The 22,903-nt window shown below is 40.2% G+C and overlaps 1 protein-coding gene across 1 annotated transcript in view; it reads left to right on the forward strand.

Moving 5' to 3' along the window:
* CLEC16A (C-type lectin domain containing 16A) overlaps nt 1-22,903 on the forward strand; it is a gene marked incomplete in the record, with an annotated part of 3,039,290 nt that overhangs the window by 126,694 nt on the left and 2,889,693 nt on the right. Inside the window, 1 exon segment of the mRNA XM_044089149.1 lies at nt 12,939-13,067. Within this exon segment, the coding sequence (XP_043945084.1) occupies nt 12,939-13,067 (129 nt within the window).

The raw sequence follows: 22,903 nt of genomic DNA on the forward strand, positions 1-22,903 counted from the left end.
TGTACATTGTGTTGGGCTTTCTTATTGCTCTTGTCAAAACTATAAAATAAAATTTAGAGCAACTGATAAAAGCTATGTAGTCAAATTAAAAAAATGATAAAATTAAGATGAATATCAGTTTATTTCAATATTTAATGTAATGTAGCTATTTTTTGTTAATAGTTTAGTTAAATATAAGATATACTTAGGGGCAAAATTTAAATTTTGTAAATTATCTCTAGCCTCAGATTTAATTAAATGAATATTTTTGTCATGGACTGATATTAGTATTGTAAGAAAGTAAAATAAATGTGCTAGGTCTGGACTTGACCGTTTCCTACTAATTGCTTTTCTGGCACCAAGTAAAATGATCCATAATAATGGGAATTAACAGTCTAACCATTAAAATATGCTAATTATAAATAATCATATTTCTCGAAGGAGTAAAGTTATCTGACCATATCATTTGAGTAAAATGTTCTGTTTCTTTCCTATAATTAGAAGGTTTTGAGCAACAATATAGTCCCAATTCAGTTTTTCTTCCGATTTACATCTCCCACATTGACATTTATTATATTTAATAATTTTATTCAACATATTTGATGTAAAGAACACTTTATGAATAACTTTCCTTATGTAAGTTTTACAGAAAGGAAATCTAGATTATGTGGCTATAAAATCAAGAGTCCAATATCTATTAAATCATTAAATAGTTGAAATTCATATTCATATAAGAATTTCCAAAATTTAACATTCAAATAAGTTTTGTGTTCTAAACAAAGGTTATAAAAAGCTTATAAAATGTAATTGTTGATTTTATCATAAACAACTTTACATAAATGTAAAATGAACACATATAACTGAGTCACTGTGATGTGGCAGTCATAAATCCAAAACATAAAAGACTCGTACAATAACAAACGTAAAAAAACAACCAAGAAGATGTTCTTTATTGTGAGCACTTTCACAGTATAACTACTGCTTCTTCAGACATAGTACACTATAAAAATAAAAAATGCATTATAGAAACGTAGTATGGCATGTGGGAACTTTAAGACATTTGTGTGTGATATTCTGGACCAGGTTGTCTTAGAAAGCAGAAGAAGGTGACTTTGACATCCTGATGGAAAAGAGTGAGTTACTGTGGAAGTTTCTAAGTTGATAGGACACTTGGTCTGAATGATCATTTACGCTTACATAGTGGTTTTTTTAAACTAAGACCTATAACATAAATGTGCTAAGTTCAAAGTAATTATTTTGTTTTTTAAAATATTAAAATATATTTTAAATGTTATTTTTAGGTAGATGATTGCATTCCTGATAAATCATTTTATGGTATATAAAAAAATAGTAACAGTTATGGAGTTTATTGGTTTGTGTTATGTCAGTGGTTTATGTCAGAGTTAAATATTCTTCTGACAAAGTTCATTTCTGTGCGATATAAAACTTTCACCAAGGAGCTAGCACTCTCTCTCTAGGTTTCTTCAAAGTATACAAAATCTTTCTCTGGGTTTTTTTTGACCTCCACTGAAAGACACTCTGCTTTCCTGGAATCCCAAATCAACAAAAGAATGGCTTCACCAGAAGAAAATTAAAGTTTTGGAATGGCTCAGCCAGATCCTAGACCTAAATCCAGTAGAAAATCTGTGGGGTGACCTGAAGAGGGCTGTGCACAAGAGATGCCCTCACAATCTGACGGACTTGGAGCACTTTTGCAAGGAAGAGTGGGCAAATATTGCCAAGTCAAGATGTGCCATGCTGATAGACTTTGACCCAAGAAGACTGAATGTTGTAATTAAATCAAAAGGTGCTTCAACAAAGTATTAGTTTAAGGGTGAGCACACTTATGCAACCAGCTTACTGTACGTTTTTTATTTTTTATACTTTTTCCCCTTAACAGATTTGTTTGTTTTTCAATTGAATTATACAGGTTATAGCTCACATTAAAGGTGGGAAAAGTTTTGAAATGATTTATTGTGGTCTCATTTTTTTATATCACAAACACCTGGTATTTTAACAGGGGTGTGTACACTTTTTATATCCACTGTATATATGTATATGCACACAAATGCATACATATGTATGTGTACATAGATAAGGCTTTAATGTTTTAACATCACCTCATTTTGATATAATTAACTGCCATTTACAGACTGAGTTGAATTTGAATAAATTGACTGACTTTCCAGAGTTCTTTCCAAATTATTCTAACAAGAAAAAATATATTTTGCATTGTATGGATGTCCATATGCAAGTTAGAATTTACTTGGGTAGAGTGAATCATTTTGAAACACTCTGCAATTGTTTGTACCCCTTTTCAAAAAGAAACATGTCTATCTTGTCTTTATCCAAAGTGTTGTCTAATTGTATAAAGTTAACCAGGGCTCATTTTTTAGAGATATGGTTATTTTCCTGGACGTTTTCAGGAATGTAGCTGCGGCTGACATTTTAACTGCATGTGGGCATCACTGAATACTTTTGAAAAATATAAGCTGGTTGTGATTTCTTTCGATTGGGCTTTTTCTCCCCACTGCATCATCCTGTAGCTCCCTACCCAGTGTCCCATGTCTATGTCTGAGTCTACCAGGCACCTCCTAGTTCCCTGTAATTCCTACAATAGTGCTTATGCTGGGGCTTTGCTGGTGCAAATCTTAAGGGTGTTCTGGGGCTCTGGCTGTCAGTGTCCTCAGGGTTTCTTTTTTCCATTTGACCTACCCCATTAATTCCCCTCACTGTTCCCATGGTAGCTTCTAAGGGGCAGGAGTGTAATGGGAATATGCTTGTTACTGTTCCTATTCTAACATTCATGGGGTGGGAGTGTAGTGGGGATATGACTCTACTGTTCTCATGGTAACATCCAAGGGGTGGGAATGCAGTGGAGATATGCCGGCTACTGTTCCCATGGTAGCATCCAAGGGGTGGGAGTGCAGTGGGGGGATATGCCGGCTACTGTTCCCATGGTAACATCCAAGGGGTGGAAGTGCAGTGGGGATATGCCTGCTGTCAGGTTATTCTACCTTCTGCCAGTTACAGTCATTGCTGAATTTGTATACTTGAAGGACATAACACCTTCTGGTATTTTTGTGTAGATTATAGTCAAGTAGCATAACAAAAAACTTGTGAAGGGCTAAAGCCATATTTCCTTTATAGGACTTTGCACCCAATTGGTGTCCAAATCTAGCTCTTCTTTTAGGTGCTGAAAAACACACACACAAAAAAATGACTGGAGCCACGGCTTTTGCTGCTGAAATAAACTTTACTGGTGCTTTTGGTACCACGGCAATGTTCCTTCAAGGAATGTTTTTTACACCATTGAGCAGCCTTTTAAATACAAGCGCCACCTATCACCAGTTATGCAAGAAGCTTTAAACAGATATTCAGATGAGGTGATAAAGCTGCAAAACTAAGAGGTTGAAATGAAGAAAGGGCTGGCTGAATACGAGACTGCTCAGGAAGAGAGCACAGAGGGAAAACATGACATTTTCAACTATACCAAAGAATCTCCAAGGAACAGACTGTATTAATTTTATGAGAAAACAAATCCACAGCAAGAATTGTTAGTTGAAAGTGCACATAGTGTGTATGCTCCAGACCTGGGTATGAGAAAGCACCTTAGATCTGTAATAGTAAAGATGCAATCCCACCAGCAGAAGGAGTTGGTTGTGACAAAACTGTGGCAGAAGGACAAAGTACTAAAATTGGGAGACAGCAGAGTGTTTGTGAAGAATGTTTACTCATTATATACCAGGCAGAAGAGAAGCAAATTCATTCCACTATTCAGGGAATGTCAAGATGCAGGTATGAGATTCAAACTGCTCCCAGCTGTCTTCAAGGTATTCTTCCCTGGAGGGACAAAATCATTTTTTGATGTAGTACATGCTAAGGAGGAAATACGCAAGTTTGTGCAACAAAAAGTAAGCTGTGAAACGGAAGGATAATCTGCTTCTTGTTCTTCTGGTAATAAAGACCACAGAGAGACTGTACCTATGAAACCTTATCCAATGTTTCAGTGGAAAATGTTGGAGAGAAGGAAGGGAGCACAAGAGTTGACTAAAATAATCCAGAGTATGCTGGAAATGAAGCTGAGACCGAAATTAGAAGATAAACAGGAATAAAATTGTTAACTTAATATGGGTTTGCAATGCAATAATTATATTTGACCTGCTGGCTTGTCTGTAGAAGCGCTGTGGGGTAGAGCACCTAAAGACCGCCACCTACCATTCTCAGTCTAATTTTTTTGGAGAGGTTAAACTCTACATTAGTGACTGTACTACAGGCATTTGCAGACCAGTTTAAATGGAAGTGGGCCAAATATTTGCTCCATTTACTGTTTACATACAGGGAGGTACCTTCGGAATCTACAGGATTTTCACCCTTTGAGTTGCTTTATGGGAACAGGGTGAGGGGGCCTTTAAATAAGAAAAAAATAAAATACAGTTTGTTTACCAGGCTAGTCCATTGGGTCAAAAGAGCCCATTTTCAATGGAGGCCTGGGTAGAAAAGCTCCTTATACAGTTATACAATTGAGAATTAATATATACACACAGTTGTAGCACAGTGTAAAAATACCAGCATGCAATAAAAGAACAAAAATCATGGTATAACATGCCCTATCAGCAGCCAAAGGCAGTATCCATAGTACAAGTAGATTACACATGATATAAAACAGTAGGGACCTGTGTCTCACAAGCCATGTTAAGAATTTTAGAGAAACAAGGAATAAAGGGTTACAAGTCTTACGAGTGTGTAAGAAATAGTAGGGAGTGAATAACATATGAAAGAGAAAAGATAGATAAGAAATGGGGATCAGTAATGGAGTTGAGTTGAGAATGGAAGATAGGGAAATAGGGGTGAAGTAGAGGGAAGCCAGGAGGGGTGAGAGCAGAAGCATTCCCAGTGAGAAGAGAGATGGGAATGGAGCAAGGTCTTAAAGTTGGAGTGGTTGTTGTTGGTACAAATATATGGTGGAAGGGAATTCCATAGGCGTGCTAGAAAGAAGGATAATGGAAGGTTCCGTGGAGTGCGTGTAGGTTTGTACACTGTGAGCAGGTTCTGATTGTTAGACCTGAGTAGTCTTATCAGGTTGATGCATTTTGAGCGTGGAGGCAAGGGAGGGGCAGATAAAGGGTTTGAAGATGAGTATGTGTATTAGTTAGTTGGATGTAGGAGAGAGAGGCATTTCTAGCCAACTTAATTTGTAGAGGGTGTGGTGGGTGGAGGATTTGGATTTCGTAGCAAACTTTGAGATTTTGTTATAGCAGGAAGATAATTTTGTCTTTAGAGAGGATTGAAGATTGGTAAGGGGTGGCACCGCACAGGAGGGAATTAGTTAGGTGGTAGAGAGGACATGCTTGGTTGAGGGAGTAAGATAACCGTTGTGGTGATTAAAGCATACCTAGTTTCTGGTGGGTTTTCTTTATATTTGTTTGTAAATGAATATCAAATTTTAATTGTTCATTGATAACGACACTTAGAAGCTTTGTATGAGCGATTTCGATGGAGTTCTTGTTTTGCCTAGTTATGGAGAAAGAGTTCTTGTCTAATTTGGTACATTTGGAAGGGGTAAATATCATGATTTTGGATTTACGTGCTTTGAATGCTAGGTGGTTATTTAACATCCAGTGCTTGGTAGAAAAGAAGGCTTCTTCGGTTAATTTCAAGAGTTTGGGTAGGGATTCGGCAGAGTACATGATCGCAGAGTCAGCTACATATTGGATGAGATTAGCATTTTGGATACACTGAAGGAAGTCATTTATGAATATGTTAAATAGTAAAGGACTTAATATAGAACCCTGTGGTACACCTGCTAGAGTATTAAGGAAGGAGGATGTGCAGTTTTTCCACTTGATGGCTTCTTGCCTATCAGAGAAGTAACTGGAGAACCAGTTGATAGAGGAGCTGGATAGATTGAGATGAGAGAATTTGGACAAGAGGATATTGTGCAAAACAGTATCAAAAGCCTTAGATAAGTCTAGAAGGAGGGTAGATACAATTTTGCTGGAGTCACATGTGTTATTGATGATTTCGAGAAAGGATAGGAGTGCGGTGATGGTGCTGTGTCAAGGTCTAAATCCGTGTTGTGTGTGGGGTTAGCAGATGGTTGTCTAAGAGGTAGGGTAGTAGTTGTAGATGAATACAGTTTTTGAAAATTTTAGAGATAGGGGATAATATGGTAATTGGCTAGAAATTAGAGATGTCACTGTTATTGCCCTCTTTATGAAGGGGAATGAGAGAGGCTTTTTTCCAGAGTAGAGGTACATAAGATTCTTGAATTGAACGATTTATTAGGATGGGGATGGGAAAGGGTATGCCGTTGGCAGCTAGTTTGAGGAAATTAGATGGAAGGTCATCAGAGGTATTTGAACATGGTTTCAATTTTTGAAGGAGTTTTTTTATGGTGGAGATAGTAATAGGTTTGATAGTAAAAGGGGTAAGATGAGACATTTTGGTGCTTGTGGAGGAAGGGTTGGGGGTGATAAGGTGGAGAAGAGACTAGTAATTTGTTTCAAAAAGATGTGATGATTTTGGCTATTGAGTCTATAAAGAAGGAGTTAAATTGGGTAGCCAGGGAAAGATCAGAGGCATTTGGATCTGGGCAGGGGTTGTCTTTTTTACTAGGAAGGAGGTGGGTAGAGGTACTGTTCCAGAACTTTTTGGGATTAGTTTTATGGTTATTTTGAAGTATGGTCAGTGGCAATGTGTCTTTAGAATTTATTACGAAGTAGCTTATATTTGGTTAGGGAGGTGGGAGTTTTATTTTTCTGGTAATGTTTCCATGATTTGTCTCAGAGATGCCTGAGGGTTATAGTTTATTTTGTTATCTAAGGGACAGTATTGCGTTTAACTCTTTTAGTTCTGGGGGGAGCAAAGCTGTTTAACAGGTTAATGAAGGCAGTATTGAAGTAAATTACAGCATTATCCACAGGGAGGGTTTTTTAGAGGGTTCCAGGTTGTTTATTTTTTAAAGATCCATTAGTTTCAAAAACAGACTGCCCTGAGACTCTCTCTTCAAGTATTAAAACATTGTTTATGTGCTGGATTACAGAATGACATCACATACATCTGGTCATCTGACTCTGGTTTCCACACTACCCCCCTCTACTAGAAACTGAACCAGAATCTAGCATGTGTGTTAACATACACACACAGAGCTTTGCTAAGATGTGTTATAGCTTCTGGAAGCTATGAAACCATTTCAAAACTTCCATCCTTCCAGGGTAGCAAATAGTTCATCCCTAAGGACAAATACAGTAGGATTCTTAGTCCTGATTGCAGCCAGAGATAAAATGTCTGTAAAAAAAACAGAATCGTAAGATACAGTCTTTATCCTTTAAACCAGGTAATTTAATTTGAGTATTTTTCAAAGTTAGCTGGACTGAGATTAACCTCTTCTCTTCCAGTATCCTGTGTTACAGTGTATTCATTTCAACAGTTACAATACAGTCTGATATATAGGTATATTTCTTTTCTGTCCAGCAGGACCTGCTGTTGGTACATTTTAACACCAGCAGCTTTACAAATACATTTTCAACACAAGCACCTGTACAAATCAGTTTGATATACAAATGACATATAATTCTTTACAAAACTCCAGCTAGCCATGCTGGCATATGTTACACACCCACTGCCCTACTTCTCTTGGCATAGCTGGCAATACCTGACATCATTACATAACCAGATAGTTTAGGCTACTGCAGCAGTGATCTGATGATGAACATAATACAGTTGTGTAAGTTAATTTAACATAATAGATGTTTGAATAGTTCACGGCTGCAGTAGGGACATCTTTCCTCCTCCTTTTCTTGTATTTAATCTTTTTTTCAAGGCTTGGATATTTTTATTTACCTTTTTTCCTAGCATATATCTAATAAATAGGGTTGTAGCCTCCCTTAAGCTCTGAAGGTTTGGCACCCCTAACTGCTGACTTTATACAGCTCTCCATGAGCCCATCAGCTGTTGGGGGACCATGGAAGGTGCCCTAAAGCTTTGAATATTGGCTGCTTGTAATATCCTTGGCAGAGTATAACCCATGTAGCTTAGGGTATTGCAACAGTACTTTATACAGTCATCTACTGTTATGGCAGGTTAACTTATACAAGTGTTTTTACTACTTTTTAACTTTTTGGACATTTTTGCTGTTGCTTGACTTTGGCAGGGTTAGTTCTTAGAAATGGGTAGAAAGACATTTAGAAATTGCAAGTACAGGCATTGAATTTATCCTCAAGACAAGTACCCAATCCGTGTGTATTGCCTAGGAAAAGATCTTAGCATTTCTGCATGCAACATTTGTAAATATTTCACCCATGCTAATATTTGGGATAAAGGAAATAAGTTGAAGTATTTCAAAATGAATGCCAGTGGCTGGTGAAAACGTCTTCGGAGCTGACTTCTTCACCCTTAGCAGCAGAGCCTGCTGTAGTTGATGTGACTATAGTTTATCTCAGCCATAAGGAAAGACTAGAATATTAGGGTGGAAAATGTAGGCAGGCTTCTGCTGGTCCCTTCCTCCAAGAGCTAAAAGCTAGTGATGTTTTTCCTTCAGATAAATTTGTTGGTGTGGCTAATGGCAAATGTATTCGGTCTCAGTGCTTGACATTTATGACTCAGAGTGGCTTCTCTTATGAGCTCCAGACCATCTTCAAGAAACTCAAGGTCCATCTGAGTTCATCATTCAGAAGTCAGTTACCAGGCTTGTGGCCTGGTAGGAAACTTAAATGCATGAAGAACCACATTGACTCTGCAGTGGATTCTCCCACTCACAGTGTTGATGATGGGGTGTGGGGGGAGCAAAGATTTCTTCGTTCGCCCAACACCTCAAGTTTGTGTCTGCGGGTATCTCACTGATTACTTTGTCATCTCTAAAATACATTGTCGTTCTTCACACGTCTGTGAAGAAGGCATTCCAACTCCCCAAAGCATCTTCAAAGTGGTCTTGCCAATAGATTAAATGATGCAACTGACAATGGTGACTGCATGGGCCAGCCCTGACAGGGTGGGCACCCAGATGTCCAGAGTAGGACACCCTGCAGATCGAGATCAGGTCCTGCAAGCAAAGGTTTCAGTTCTTCTAATGTCTTTTACAGCCACTGTTTCCTACTTCTCAAGGTACGAAGATCTCATGACAGCAGCCTTAGCCATGATTTCCCATGGAAGATTCTGTATTAGAGCTCTCCATCAGACCCTTCAGATCCAGTGGTTTAATAATGTAGATCCTGTGGAGCCTCACGCCTGCATCTTCAGGCATGCAAATGCCACATGTCATGGTGGATAAACACAGACAATCTTTCTCTGAACAGTACCTTCTGCCGTCCATATTCCATCGCAAATCAGCTTGAACACATTAGTCTTGGAGTTTGAGTGGGGCATTATAACAGGTACACAGTTCAGAACATTTGTGGAGGTTTTTAGAACTTTACTGTCACATAAGCTTACAGGAGATAAGGCCAGTGTTGTTGAGCCTCAAATTCTTGCAGGACCCCCTCCCAGTGGGGGTTCCAGACACTTATACAGAGAGGTTGTGTGGTATATCAAATGAGTGAGGTGGAATTTGATGCATGGAAACTAAGGCAGTGCGAACGGGTGATGTCAGGTTGGCCTCCATCCATATTTCCGAGGAATCCATTTCTTGAGGTTGGTCAAAGTCTTGGTGACCAGGAAAATCTGAAAATTTGGAAACCTTTTTGCAATCTGTTTGATCCGTAACCAACACCAAGTCCAGGGATGCCTTCCTTATTCCACACCCAGAGATCCCTGCCCATGGATGCTGGAGCCCTCAAGTGACCAACTGGATGGGTCTACACTTTTCATCCATTTCCTCCGATGAAAAAAATCATCCAGAAAGTTAAACTTCAAAAATGCCAGAGTCACCCACATAGCTCCATACTGGCACTGGCAGAGCCAATTCCTTCTCCCTAATATGTTGGAAAACGTACTTTCTTTAGCCCACTAAAAATACTGCTGTTCCATTCGTCAGAGACGTCTCTTCTGGACATTTACTCCGTGTGATTCTCCTTTCCCAGCAGAGTGGTCGGAATACTCTCCTCTTCCCAAAGGTCCAGCACTAGGAAGATATAGACTAAGAAATGGTCATGTTCTGTCTGGACTACCTCTGAGGCTCGAGATCCCTCTTCTGACCTTTTTTTCTGCCATATTTGACTGTTTGTCAAGTATTTTTGGTTGTAGTGTATTTGGCTGCCATATCCAAATTTCAGAAGGGGCAAGATGGAATTTCCTTAGCTCCCTGTAAATCCTTAAAGCCTCTGAGATCCAGTACCCCTTTTATGCTTTACAAAGGAAGAAATAACACAAGTTCCTTTAGAGCCATCCAGTCTTATAGTGCTGTGGTGTCGCATCCCACTCCTGTAGTGTGTTGTATTGCTGTGGAGTCGCATCCCACTCCTGTAGTGTTGTAGTGCTGTGGAGTCACATCCCACTCCTGTAATTTGTTGTAGTGCTTTGGAGTTGCATTCCACTCCTGTAGTGTGCTGTAGTGCTGTGGAGTCGCGTCCCACTCCTGTAGTGTTGTTGTAGTGCTGTGGAGTCACGTCCTACTCCTGCAGTGTGTTGTAGTGCTGTGGAGTCGCATCCCACTCCTGTAGTGTGTTGTAGTACTGTGGAGTCATATCCCACTCTTGTAGTGTGTTGTAGTGCTGTGGAGTCACGTCCCACTCCTGTAGTGTGCTGTAGTGCTGTGGAGTCTCATCCCACTCCTGTAGTGTGTTGTACTACTGTGGAGTCATGTCCCACTCCTGTAGTGGCCAGCTGCTGCAGGTTTATAAGATCTTACCTAAAAAAACATGTTTTTCTTGATACCTACTACTTCTGGCAGAAGAATTTTGGAACTGTTTTGTCTAGTTGTTTTTCCCCAATTGTTTTGTATTTGCTCTTACAGTGACTGTCAAGCCTCCCCCTTGGGACACCAAGTTCACCTATTCACTCTTTCCAGTGGCAAGAGCCATTCAGGCCATTCATTCCCCTTGAAGACAAGAGGTGGATGCTAAGAGAGGTGTCCTTATCTGTTGGAAGGACAGGGATTTTTTGTTTAGGCTCCACACTCCCACCATTGGTGACTTGCATGCTGCACAGACACCTGCTACAGGGAGGAGCATACTTGTTACCACACCTACAGGGAGGAGCATACTTGTTACCACACTTGCTAAGTCTCCTGACTAAGTGGTTTGCCACTTTGTAGTGTGCACATGCTAGGCACCCCGCTTCAGGTAATATACCTGTAATCCTGCAGGTGTCATCAGTGTAGCATGCTAGTTCACCATCGTCCCTAGGATGGGTGAGCCAACTAGTCAAAACCACTCGTGTGGGATGCAGTCAGAGGTTTAACCCTGTGTGCCACTGAGCTGGGCATCACTTTCTGTTGGACCTCTTTATCTGATCATTCACAATGACAAGAGCTGCTGTCCAGAGTAGTTTGTCTTGTGTACCTGGGTTGCAGCAGAATCAGACTTGAACCAGTATATCTGGCCATCTGTCTTCTTCCTAGTTTACTCTGACTATGGGGAGTACTTGCTACAGTACATCAATGGCCACTGCTTAGTAACATACTGTGTGGACAAAACAAAGTCCGTACAGAAGTATACCAAACTCTTTATTTCGTTTTCTCCTAGGTCTATAACACAAAAATCTTTAATGTTACACTTGCAAAGTGGCTGTCTTGTCCAGTTACATTACTTTTTGCTGTGACAGACATCATATAAGAACTATACCTACATTTGTAGCCTTCGTTAAAAATGCACAGTCTGCTAATACGTATTCAGTGGTGTGACAGTCTTCCATAAATACATTTTCAAAAGAATAGAAATTGGATATATCTCAAGCAAGACCTCCATTTGGAGCTACTATTATTAGTGACATCCCCTCCCAGGGGTAAACTCAATAGGAAGATCTCGGGACTGTCATAAGAGTTAAATTGAATGGGGACACAGATCTGAAAGTTAAATACTTATCATAATGATAGATCTGTAGGAGTGTATTTGTCTTATTGTATGTATATTGTTTTTTCTTTAGTGCAGCTGACCTGCATGTCTAGAGAGGAATAGAAGCAGAGCACATTGTAAGAGAGGAGAAAGTACAAAGCAGACTGAGAAAGTTTGGATTATTGAATGGTTCTAATGCCTGCAGCCTCAGTTGTAGAGGATATGCACAATTCTACTGAAACATTGCTTGTGGTAAACTCGTAACTTTTTGTTTTTTGTAACTGATGTGGATGAATTCCTGTTGAAGGCAATTACTTAGTATTTATGCAGTCAGAACTAGTTTTGGTAAATATGGGCCAAAGCTATGGAGTGAGGTGAATGGCACAAATTTTTTTGTTATTAACTTGAAGGTAATGCAAGATGAGTTCGTCTGTGAAGATGGGAGTGATTGTAACGGTGCATTTATAAATGTGGTGTGGGCTTGTAGAAGTACATTATGATGAAAAATGCTTGGAATGCTTCATTCTGGTTTGTTTGAGGCTCTGCAGGTGATGATTTTGGTAGACGGCATCAAATTTATATTTTGGAGTGATCTGTGTAAAGGTTCCTTGGTTTGGAGTGTTTCCTTTTCAAAGCAGAAGATGTATTAACAGTATGGATGCATACCTCTTAAGTTTTTTTTCCAAATATTCCACTTAAACATGTAATTAAAGTACTGGCATATTAAAAGGTTCTGGGGCTGCATAGCCTGATGTTGGTACCATTTGTGGATGCTTAGGCATTAATGGGAAGTACTCCATATGTATTAAAAAGTACTGGGGCTGCATAGCCTGATGTTGGTACCATTTCTAGATGCTTAGGCATTAATGGGAAGTGCTCCATATGTATTAAAAGGTACTGGGGCTGCATAGCCTGATGTTGGTACCATTTCTAGATGCTTAGGCGTTAATGGGAAGTGCTCCATATGATTATCCTTTGGTGTGTTTTGTTTTTGTTGTATTAACCTGTTTTCTCCCTTTCTTGTTACAGAAATATGCATCACATCTTAACAAAAAACACCACCGTTACTGATCACAACCGTGACCTGCTAGTAGAAACCATTCGTTCCATCACTGAAATTCTCATTTGGGGTGACCAGAATGACAGCTCAGTGTTTGAGTAAGTTACTCTCCCTTTTACCCGACATCCTTTGTTTGTTGTAGGGCTTCTTTGTGAACTAGAAAAGCTTTGACGGGGTTGGGAGGGGGTGGGAATAGACGTTGCTGACTGAATATGGTGCACATGTGGTTGTAGCAAATTCTAGGGCTCTATCTGACCAATTTTGAAGCCTTTCATTTTACTTTTATGCTGAATCCGTACACTAACTAGTACAGTTTTGTCCAAAATGTGTAGCATATAGATGTGCAATAGCTTAGTGAGGATGGGGAAAATCATTTACATTCTGCATTGTGTTGTCAGCAGCTTATATCCAGCTTGTGCATTACCATAGTAAAGGTAGCTAAAAGCAGTCACAGTGCATGCTGTACAACCATGTTTCCATGCTGTTCTGGAGAGGCTGCAGCCAGCCTTCTTCTGAGAATAAAAAGTTTTTGATTGCAATACTGGTGATGTTGATTTTTTTTGAAGATTCCATATCTCAAGGTTAGCAGTTTAGAGAAGGATTGCATAGCTGAGGATGTTCATCGTGTTTCACTGTTGCAGTCATTACACTTGGGTTATCCTGCTGGCAGGCTACCCGCAGTTGGCCAGAGTTCCAAAGTCTAGGTCCAGCGTCGGTTGCTTTCGCCTCTTCCCTGACGTCAGTTCGCCAGGGGTATAAAAGATGCAACCGACGCCATTTTCCTCCGTCATTCTTGCCGCGCGGTGCCCGTAGCAAAAGCAGTTCACAAGTGCCGGTCGGCCGACTCCTGAGAATTTCGAAATCGAGTTTCAGAACCAAAGTCTTCACTAAAGCTAAGTACCCTGTTGGGGAAGCTTTTTCTTGCTTCAGACCGATGTCAGTAAAAGTTAATAATTGTATTTCTTGTGGGAAGCAAATACCTTATAAAGATTTTCACTCTTACTGTATTCCTTGCCTTGGCCCTGACCACGACGTTAGTAGTTGTCTGTTTTGTGCTAGATTCAACAAACGCACTATTAAGCGTCGGTTTGATTTTGCTTTACATTACTTTGGCCGAAGATTTAACTACATTATGCCGTTGGAACAACCGACGACTGGAATTCATAAAAAACGCAAAGACAATGAAAAGGACAGGCATCCGAGGTCCAAAACCAACGACGAAGCCTCTAATAGGCCAGTCGCCGGTTCGCTGGTTCTCAGTGAGGCGCTTTCGCAGCCCCTGATACCCGCTACCTCAGAGCCACAGGCCATATCCGACTCCCACGTGGAGACACCTAGGCCTTTGGAAACTCAAGGTATTGGGCCTGCGGAAACTATTCCCTCAGATGGGTCCGGAGCCGCTGAGCAGGCATTGGCTTCTGAGGGTGTTTTCAGACCTTCACAGCTTACTATTAAGTCCACTGCGGCAGCCAAGGCAAAGTAAAAAACACCATTAAAGACAAGGAAACAAGTACAGCATTCTCCTGAACAGTCATCCATGCCAAAGAAACAGATACTTAAAATGGCCCAAGGAAACAAGTACAGCATTCTCCAGAACAGTCATCCATGCCAAAGAAACAGATGCTTAAAATGGCCCAAGGAAACAAGTACAGCATTCTCCAGAACAGTCAGCCATACCAAAGAAACAGATGCTTAAAATGGCCCAAGGAAACAAGTACAGCATTCTCCAGAACAGTCATCCATGCCAAAGAAACAGATGCTTAAAATGGCCCAAGGAAACAAGTGCAGCATTCTCCAGAACAGTCATCCATGCCAAAGAAACAGATGCTTAAAATGGCCCAAGGAAACAAGTACAGCATTCTCCAGAACAGTCATCCATGCCAAAGAAACAGATGCTCAAAATGGCCCAAGGAAACACGTGCAGCATTCTCCAGAACAGTCATCCATGCCTAAGAAACAGATACTTAAAATGGCCCAAGGAAACAAGTGCAGCATTCTCCAGAACAGTCATCCATGCCAAAGAAACAGATGCTTAAAATGGCCCAAGGAAACAAGTACAGCATTCTCCAGAACAGTCATCCATGCCAAAGAAACAGATGCTTAAAATGGCCCAAGGAAACAAGTACAGCATTCTCCAGAACAGTCATCCATGCCAAAGAAACAGATGCTTAAAATGGCCCAAGGAAACAAGTACAGCATTCTCCTGAACAGTCATCCATGCCAAAGAAACAGATGCTAAAAATGGCCCAAGGAAACAAGTGCAGCATTCGCCTGAACAGTCATCCATGCCAAAGAAACAGATGCTTAAAATGGCCCAAGGAAACAAGTACAGCATTCTCTAGAACAGTCATCCATGCCAAAGAAACAGATGCTTAAAATGGCCCAAGGAAACAAGTGCAGCATTCTCCAGAACAGGCATCCATGTCAAAGAAACAGATGCTTAAAACGGCCCAAGGAAACAAGTACAGCATTCTCCTGAACAGTCATCCATGCCAAAGAAACAGATGCTTAAAATGGCCCAAGGAAACAAGTACAGCATTATCCTGGACAGTCATCCATGTCAAAGAAACAGATGCTTAAAATGGCCCAAGGAAACAAGTACAGCATTCTCCAGAACAGTCATCCATGCCAAAGAAACAGATGCTTAAAATGGCCCAAGGAAACAAGTACAGCATTCTCCAGAACAGTCATCCATGCCAAAGAAACAGATGCTTAAAATGTCCCAAGGAAACAAGTACAGCATTCTCCTGAACAGTCATCCATGCCAAAGAAACAGATGCTTAAAATGGCCCAAGGAAACAAGTACAGCATTATCCTGGACAGTCATCCATGTCAAAGAAACAGATGCTTAAAATGGCCCAAGGAAACAAGTACAGCATTCTCCAGAACAGTCATCCATGCCAAAGAAACAGATGCTTAAAATGGCCCAAGGAAACAAGTACAGCATTCTCCAGAACAGTCATCCATGCCAAAGAAACAGATGTTTAAAATGTCCCAAGGAAACAAGTACAGCATTCTCCAGAACAGTCATCCATGCCAAAGAAACAGATGCTTAAAATAGCCCAAGGAAACAAGTACAGCATTCTCCAGAGCAGTCATCCATGCCAAAGAAACAGATGCTTAAAATGGCCCAAGGAAACAAGTGCAGCATTCGCCTGAACAGTCATCCATGCCAAAGAAACAGATGCTTAAAATGGCCCAAGGAAACAAGTACAGCATTCTCCAGAACAGTCATCCATGCCAAAGAAACAGATGCTTAAAATGGCCCAAGGAAACAAGTGCAGCATTCTCCAGAACAGTCATCCATGCCAAAGAAACAGATGCTTAAAATGGCCCAAGGAAACAAGTACAGCATTCTCCTGAACAGTCATCCATGCCAAAGAAACAGATGCTTAAAATGGCCCAAGGAAACAAGTACAGCATTCTCCTGAACAGTCATCCATGCCAAAGAAACAGATGCTTAAAATGGCCCAAGGAAACAAGTACAGCATTCTCCAGAACAGTCATCCATGCCAAAGAAACAGATGCTCAAAATGGCCCAAGGAAACAAGTGCAGCATTCTCCAGAACAGTCATCCATGCCAAAAAAACAGATGCTTAAAATGGCCCAAGGAAACAAGTACAGCATTCTCCAGAACAGTCATCCATGCCAAAGAAACAGATGCTTAAAATGGCCCAAGGAAACAAGTACAGCATTCTCCAGAACAGTCATCCATGCCAAAGAAACAGATGCTTAAAATGGCCCAAGGAAACAAGTACAGCATTCTCCAGAACAGTCATCCATGCCAAAGAAACAGATGCTTAAAATGGCCCAAGGAAACAAGTACAGCATTCTCCAGAACAGTCATCCATGCCAAAGAAACAGATGCTTAAAATGGCCCAAGGAAACAAGTACAGCATTCTCCAGAACAGTCATCCATGCCAAAGAAACAGATGCTTAAAATGGCCCAAGGAAACAAGTACAGCATTCTCCAGAACAGTCATCCATGCCAAAGAAACAGATGCTTAAAATGGCCCAAGGAAACAAGTACAGCATTCTCCAGAACAGTCATCCATGCCAAAGAAACAGATGCTTAAATGGCCCAAGGAAACAAGTACAGCATTCTCCAGAACAGTCATCCATGCCAAAGAAACAGATGCTTAAAATGGCCCAAGGAAACAAGTACAGCATTCTCCAGAACAGTCATCCATGCCAAAGAAACAGATGCTTAAAATGGCCCAAGGAAACAAGTACAGCATTCTCCAGAACAGTCATCCATGCCAAAGAAACAGATGCTTAAAATGGCCCAAGGAAACAAGTACAGCATTCTCCAGAACAGTCATCCACGCCAAAGAAACGGATGCTTAAAATGGCCCAAGGAAACAAGTACAGCATTCTCCAGAACAGTCATCCATGCCAAAGAAACAGATGCTTAAAATGGTTGAAGACCTAATTACTTTAATCAGGGGTTCCCATCCCCCTCCTGACAAAAGGCCTAGGCAAGACACTGATTATGATTCCTCTGACCAGGTTTCTATTTCCTCTGATTCCTCTTCTGACCAGGGATATTCTCTCCCTCCCTATGAGGACTCTGATGCAGACGAATCTATACCTTCAGCCTCTCCACCTGAGGATTATTCTTTAGGGGAAACCCTGCACTCCATGAGGGAACATTTTCATTGGGAGAGCCAGGATTATTCAGAATCCAAGAAAAGGCTCAGAGACTTTCTTTTATTGCCTCAGCACAGGCTCCTGGCTATCCCCCCTGTGCTTGATATTGTTGATGATGTTTTCTCTGAATCCAGTCTGTCTCCTGATTCTTTACCCCCTGCACCAGTCAAGCTAGACAGGTACTACAGGGTCCCTGACTCTCATAAATTTCTTTATAAAAACCCTGCTGCTGACCCAGAAACAATTTCTCAGGGTCCCAGAGGGGTTAAGGCTTCCACTGCTAAAAACCCTGTCCTCTCTGATAGGGATTCTAGAACTCTGGATAGATGGGGAAGAAAGTTTACACTTCTGCTACTTTAGCTGTAAGGACTTTAAACTGTCAGTTTCACATGCTTAAATATCAACAGTACCTCATGTCTTTGTTAAAACAAAAAAATGCTTACAAACTCAGAAAATCCTGACAGTAAGGAAATGCAGGATTTATTGCATGCAGCTGAACAATTGGGAAAGCATACTCTGCAATGTGGTTTTGATTCATTAGAGGCTTCTTGTAGAGCCACAGTTACAGGCTCTGTCATTCGAAGGCATGCTTGGTTGAAAGAACAAAGTTTACCTGAACATGTTAAAGTAAAATTATTGGATGCTCCACTACAGCATGATACTTTATTTGGTGTTAAGGCAGAAGAGGTATTAAAGAAAATAGAGGATAAAGCAAAATCAATGCAGACAGTAAAGGATTTCTTACAGGTTCAACCACCTAGGTTTAGCAGAAACTGGCCTTCAAAGAATCGGTCCTTTCCGGTGTCGGACAGGCCACAAAGAGGCAGATACAGACGCCCAAGAGGCAGATCTCAGCCCCAAGGCTCCTACAGACCTAAACAATGGGGTGCTTCAGCCCCCAAAGGAGGAGAAGACAAATCACAACCTTATAGGAAACAGTCCCAATGACTTCCCTCTACAAATGCCAAGCACTTACCTTTTGGCAGCACCCGTAGGGGGAAAGCTAGCACTTTTCTCACAAAATTGGCACATAATCACCCAGGACAAATGGGTGCTGAATATTGTTTCTCAGGGATACAGGTTCCACTTTCACACCCTTCCAAAATCAAAAGGTATGCCGGACTTGCCACAAAACCAATGGGCAGAGGCACAAAAACAAATTGCTGCTCTCATGGACATGAGAGCTATTCAAAGAGTACCACAGCAAGAAACGGGTACAAGGATTTTACTCAAGACTTTTCCTAGTACCGAGAAAGGGCAAAGCCTGGAGACCAATACTGGACCTGTCAATCCTAAATACTTTCCTGGATGTTCCAAAATTCAAAATGTTAACACTGCAGCAACTTCTACCCATGCTGGGCAAGAAGGCTTGGCTAGTTACTTTGGACCTCAAAAAGGCATACCTGTATGTCCCAATCAGACAATCTTGCAGAAGATACCTCAGATTCATAGCTGGCTCAATGCATTACCAATTCTCTGCACTGCCCTTTGGCTTATCTACTGCACCCAGGGTCTTCACAAAATGCCTGGCACCAGTAATTGCATTTTGCAGACAAAGAGGAATTCAAGTATATTCTTACTTGGACGACTGCCTTATTCAAGCAGAGAGCAAGGACATTCTTATAAAACATCTGGCGTTTGTAAAAAGATTACTAATTTGCCTAGGGTACACAGTAAACGAAAAGAAATCAAAACTAGTGCCCTCTCAAGAGATAATATTCCTGGGTGCAAGCTTAAATACAACTACCCAGATGGCTTATCTCATGCCAGACAAGCAAAGGCAACTGACTCATTACTTTCAAATGATGGCAACAAAAGCCCAGCTCCCTGCAAGAAAAATTCTGCAGGCCCTGGGCTTCATGGCATCCTGCATTCTACTAATTCCATATGCAAGACTGCATATGAGGAAACTACAATGGTATCTAAAAAGTGTTTGGACTCAACATTGCCACAGCCTGGAAACAATAATTACTTTAATTCCCTGCCTACAACAGCAGTTTCGATGGTGGTCCCAGGCCTGTCACCACAACAAGGGACAGCCTTTCACCTTACCCACAGCCAGGCAGACAATAACAACGCATGCATCGGATTATGCCTGGGGGGCACACATGGCAGGAAAATGTATTCAGGGCACGTGGCCCAAGGAACAAATGCATCTTCACATCAATCAAAAAGAGATGCTAGCTGTACAGAATGCCCTGACAGCTTTCAAGGACCTACTACATCCAGGACAACTACTACTAAAGATGGACAGTACTACAGTCATGTGGTACATAAACAAACAAGGGGGCACGCATACTTACCCCTTCTGCAGACAAGCCATGACTTTGTGGAACACAGCACTGACCTATCAAGTACATCTGCAGGCACAATTCCTGCCAGGAATGAAAAATACACTGGCAGACGAACTAAGCAGAAATCTCATGGATCCTCACAAATGGAAACTAAATCCACAGGTCTTCAGCATGATAACAAGAAAATGGGGACACCCAGACATAGATCTTTTTGCCTCCCCTCACAACTGCCAACTACAGAGATTTTGCACAAGAACTTTCACTCACAAGCATGGAAAGTGAATGCTCTATCATTCAGCTGGAAAACCCTGACAAGTTTATGCCTTTCCTCCACTGCCTCTTCTTCCCAAGGTGCTCCTAAAAGTCAGACACGAGAGGCCAAAAATTATCCTGATTGCCCCAGACTGGCCACACCAGCACTGGTACCCAATCCTAAAGAGCTTGTCTCAAGGCCCAGCCTGGCCTTTACCTCAAATTCCTCATCTTCAGACTCAACAAAACAGTCAGATTCTGCACAGTCAACTCAGAACCTTGCATCTGGCTGCATGGCAGATAATCTAGCCACTCAGACCACACCTCTCTCTAAAGCCGTTATGGATGTCATTTTATTTATTTATTTATTTTTATTTTATTTTATTTTTATTTTACATTTGTTAACCGGGCTAATCTAGCTGGATATATTTCCATTTTCAGTAGAGGACCGGGGAGAAAAGCTCCACACATAAACAAAAGACAAAATGGGGAGAAAGGCTCCACAAATAAACACAAACAAAACAAAAATTGTTTACAAAAATTCAAGAAAGGTATAACAGTTATAAACTATGGAAGGATACGAGACATAATTTCAATTGCAAATTAAAGTATATGAAGATGATTATACAACATAATATATTTACACATAGTACAACTACAGGTAGTTTTAGAGTAAAACAACTCTGTAGGGCTAACTCCAAGATATTTTTTAGAGAGTATTCACATCCCTGGTTACTGTAGTATAATCCAGACAGTTAGTATATCAAAGTGGTTAGACAGTAACGGGAGAAAAGGAGGAAGAAAAAGAAATGACAGTAATACTGCCTTCAGGATCAGAATAAAGAAATGACAGTAATACTGCCTTCAGGATCAGAATAAAGAAATGACAGTAATACTGCCTTCAGGATCAGAATAAAGAAATGACAGTAATACTGCCTTCAGGATTAGAATAAAGAAATGACAGTAATACTGCCTTCAGGATTAGAATAAAGAAATAACAGTGATACTGCCTTCAGGATTAGAATAAAGAAATGACAGTGATACTGCCTTCACGATTAGAATAAAGAAATGACAGTGATACTGCCTTCACGATTAGAATAAAGAAATGACAGTGATACTGCCTTCAGGATTAGAATAAAGAAATGACAGTGATACTGCCTTCACGATTAGAATAAAGAAATGACAGTGATACTGCCTTCACGATTAGAATAAAGAAATGACAGTAATACTGCCTTCAGGATCAGAATAAAGAAATTACAGTAATACTGCATTCAGGATCAGAATAAAGAAATTACAGTAATACTGCATTCAGGATTAGAATAAAGAAATGACAGTAATACTGCCTTCAGGATTAGAATAAAGAAATAACAGTAATACTGCCTTCAGGATCAGAATAAAGAAATGACAGTGATACTGCCTTCAGGATCAGAATAAAGAAATGACAGTGATACTGCCTTCACGATTAGAATAAAGAAATGACAGTGATACTGCCTTCATGATTAGAATAAAGAAATGACAGTAATACTGCCTTCAGGATCAGAATAAAGAAATGACAGTAATACTGCCTTCAGGATCAGAATAAAGAAATGACAGTAATACTGCCTTCAGGATCAGAATAAAGAAATAACAGTAATACTGCCTTCAGGATCAGAATAAAGAAATAACAGTAATACTGCCTTCAGGATTAGAATAAAGAAATGACAGTAATACTGCCTTCAGGATTAGAATAAAGAAATGACAGTAATACTGCCTTCAGGATTAGAATAAAGAAATGACAGTAATACTGCCTTCAGGATTAGAATAAAGAAATGACAGTAATACTGCCTTCAGGATTAGAATAAAGAAATGACAGTAATACTGCCTTCAGGATTAGAATAAAGAAATGACAGTAATACTGCCTTCAGGATTAGAATAAAGAAATGACAGTAATACTGCCTTCAGGATTAGAATAAAGAAATGACAGTAATACTGCCTTCAGGATCAGAATAAAGAAATGACAGTAATACTGCCTTCAGGATCAGAATAAAGAAATGACAGTAATACTGCCTTCAGGATCAGAATAAAGAAATGACAGTAATACTGCCTTCAGGATCAGAATAAAGAAATGACAGTAATACTGCCTTCAGGATTAGAATAAAGAAATGACAGTAATACTGCCTTCAGGATTAGAATAAAGAAATGACAGTAATACTGCCTTCAGGATTAGAATAAAGAAATGACAGTAATACTGCCTTCAGGATCAGAATAAAGAAATGACAGTAATACTGCCTTCAGGATTAGAATAAAGAAATGACAGTAATACTGCCTTCAGGATCAGAATAAAGAAATGACAGTAATACTGCCTTCAGGATTAGAATAAAGAAATGACAGTAATACTGCCTTCAGGATCAGAATAAAGAAATGACAGTAATACTGCCTTCAGGATCAGAATAAAGAAATGACAGTAATACTGCCTTCAGGATCAGAATAAAGAAATGACAGTAATACTGCCTTCAGGATTAGAATAAAGAAATGACAGTAATACTGCCTTCAGGATCAGAATAAAGAAATGACAGTAATACTGCCTTCAGGATCAGAATAAAGAAATGACAGTAATACTGCCTTCAGGATCAGAATAAAGAAATGACAGTAATACTGCCTTCAGGATCAGAATAAAGAAATGACAGTAATACTGCCTTCAGGATCAGAATAAAGAAATGACAGTAATACTGCCTTCAGGATCAGAATAAAGAAATGAC

The sequence above is a fragment of the Protopterus annectens genome, chromosome 12.part0 (genome assembly GCF_019279795.1).
Source record: "Protopterus annectens isolate FY-2018-M chromosome 12.part0, PAN1.0, whole genome shotgun sequence".
NCBI lineage: Eukaryota > Metazoa > Chordata > Ceratodontiformes > Protopteridae > Protopterus > Protopterus annectens.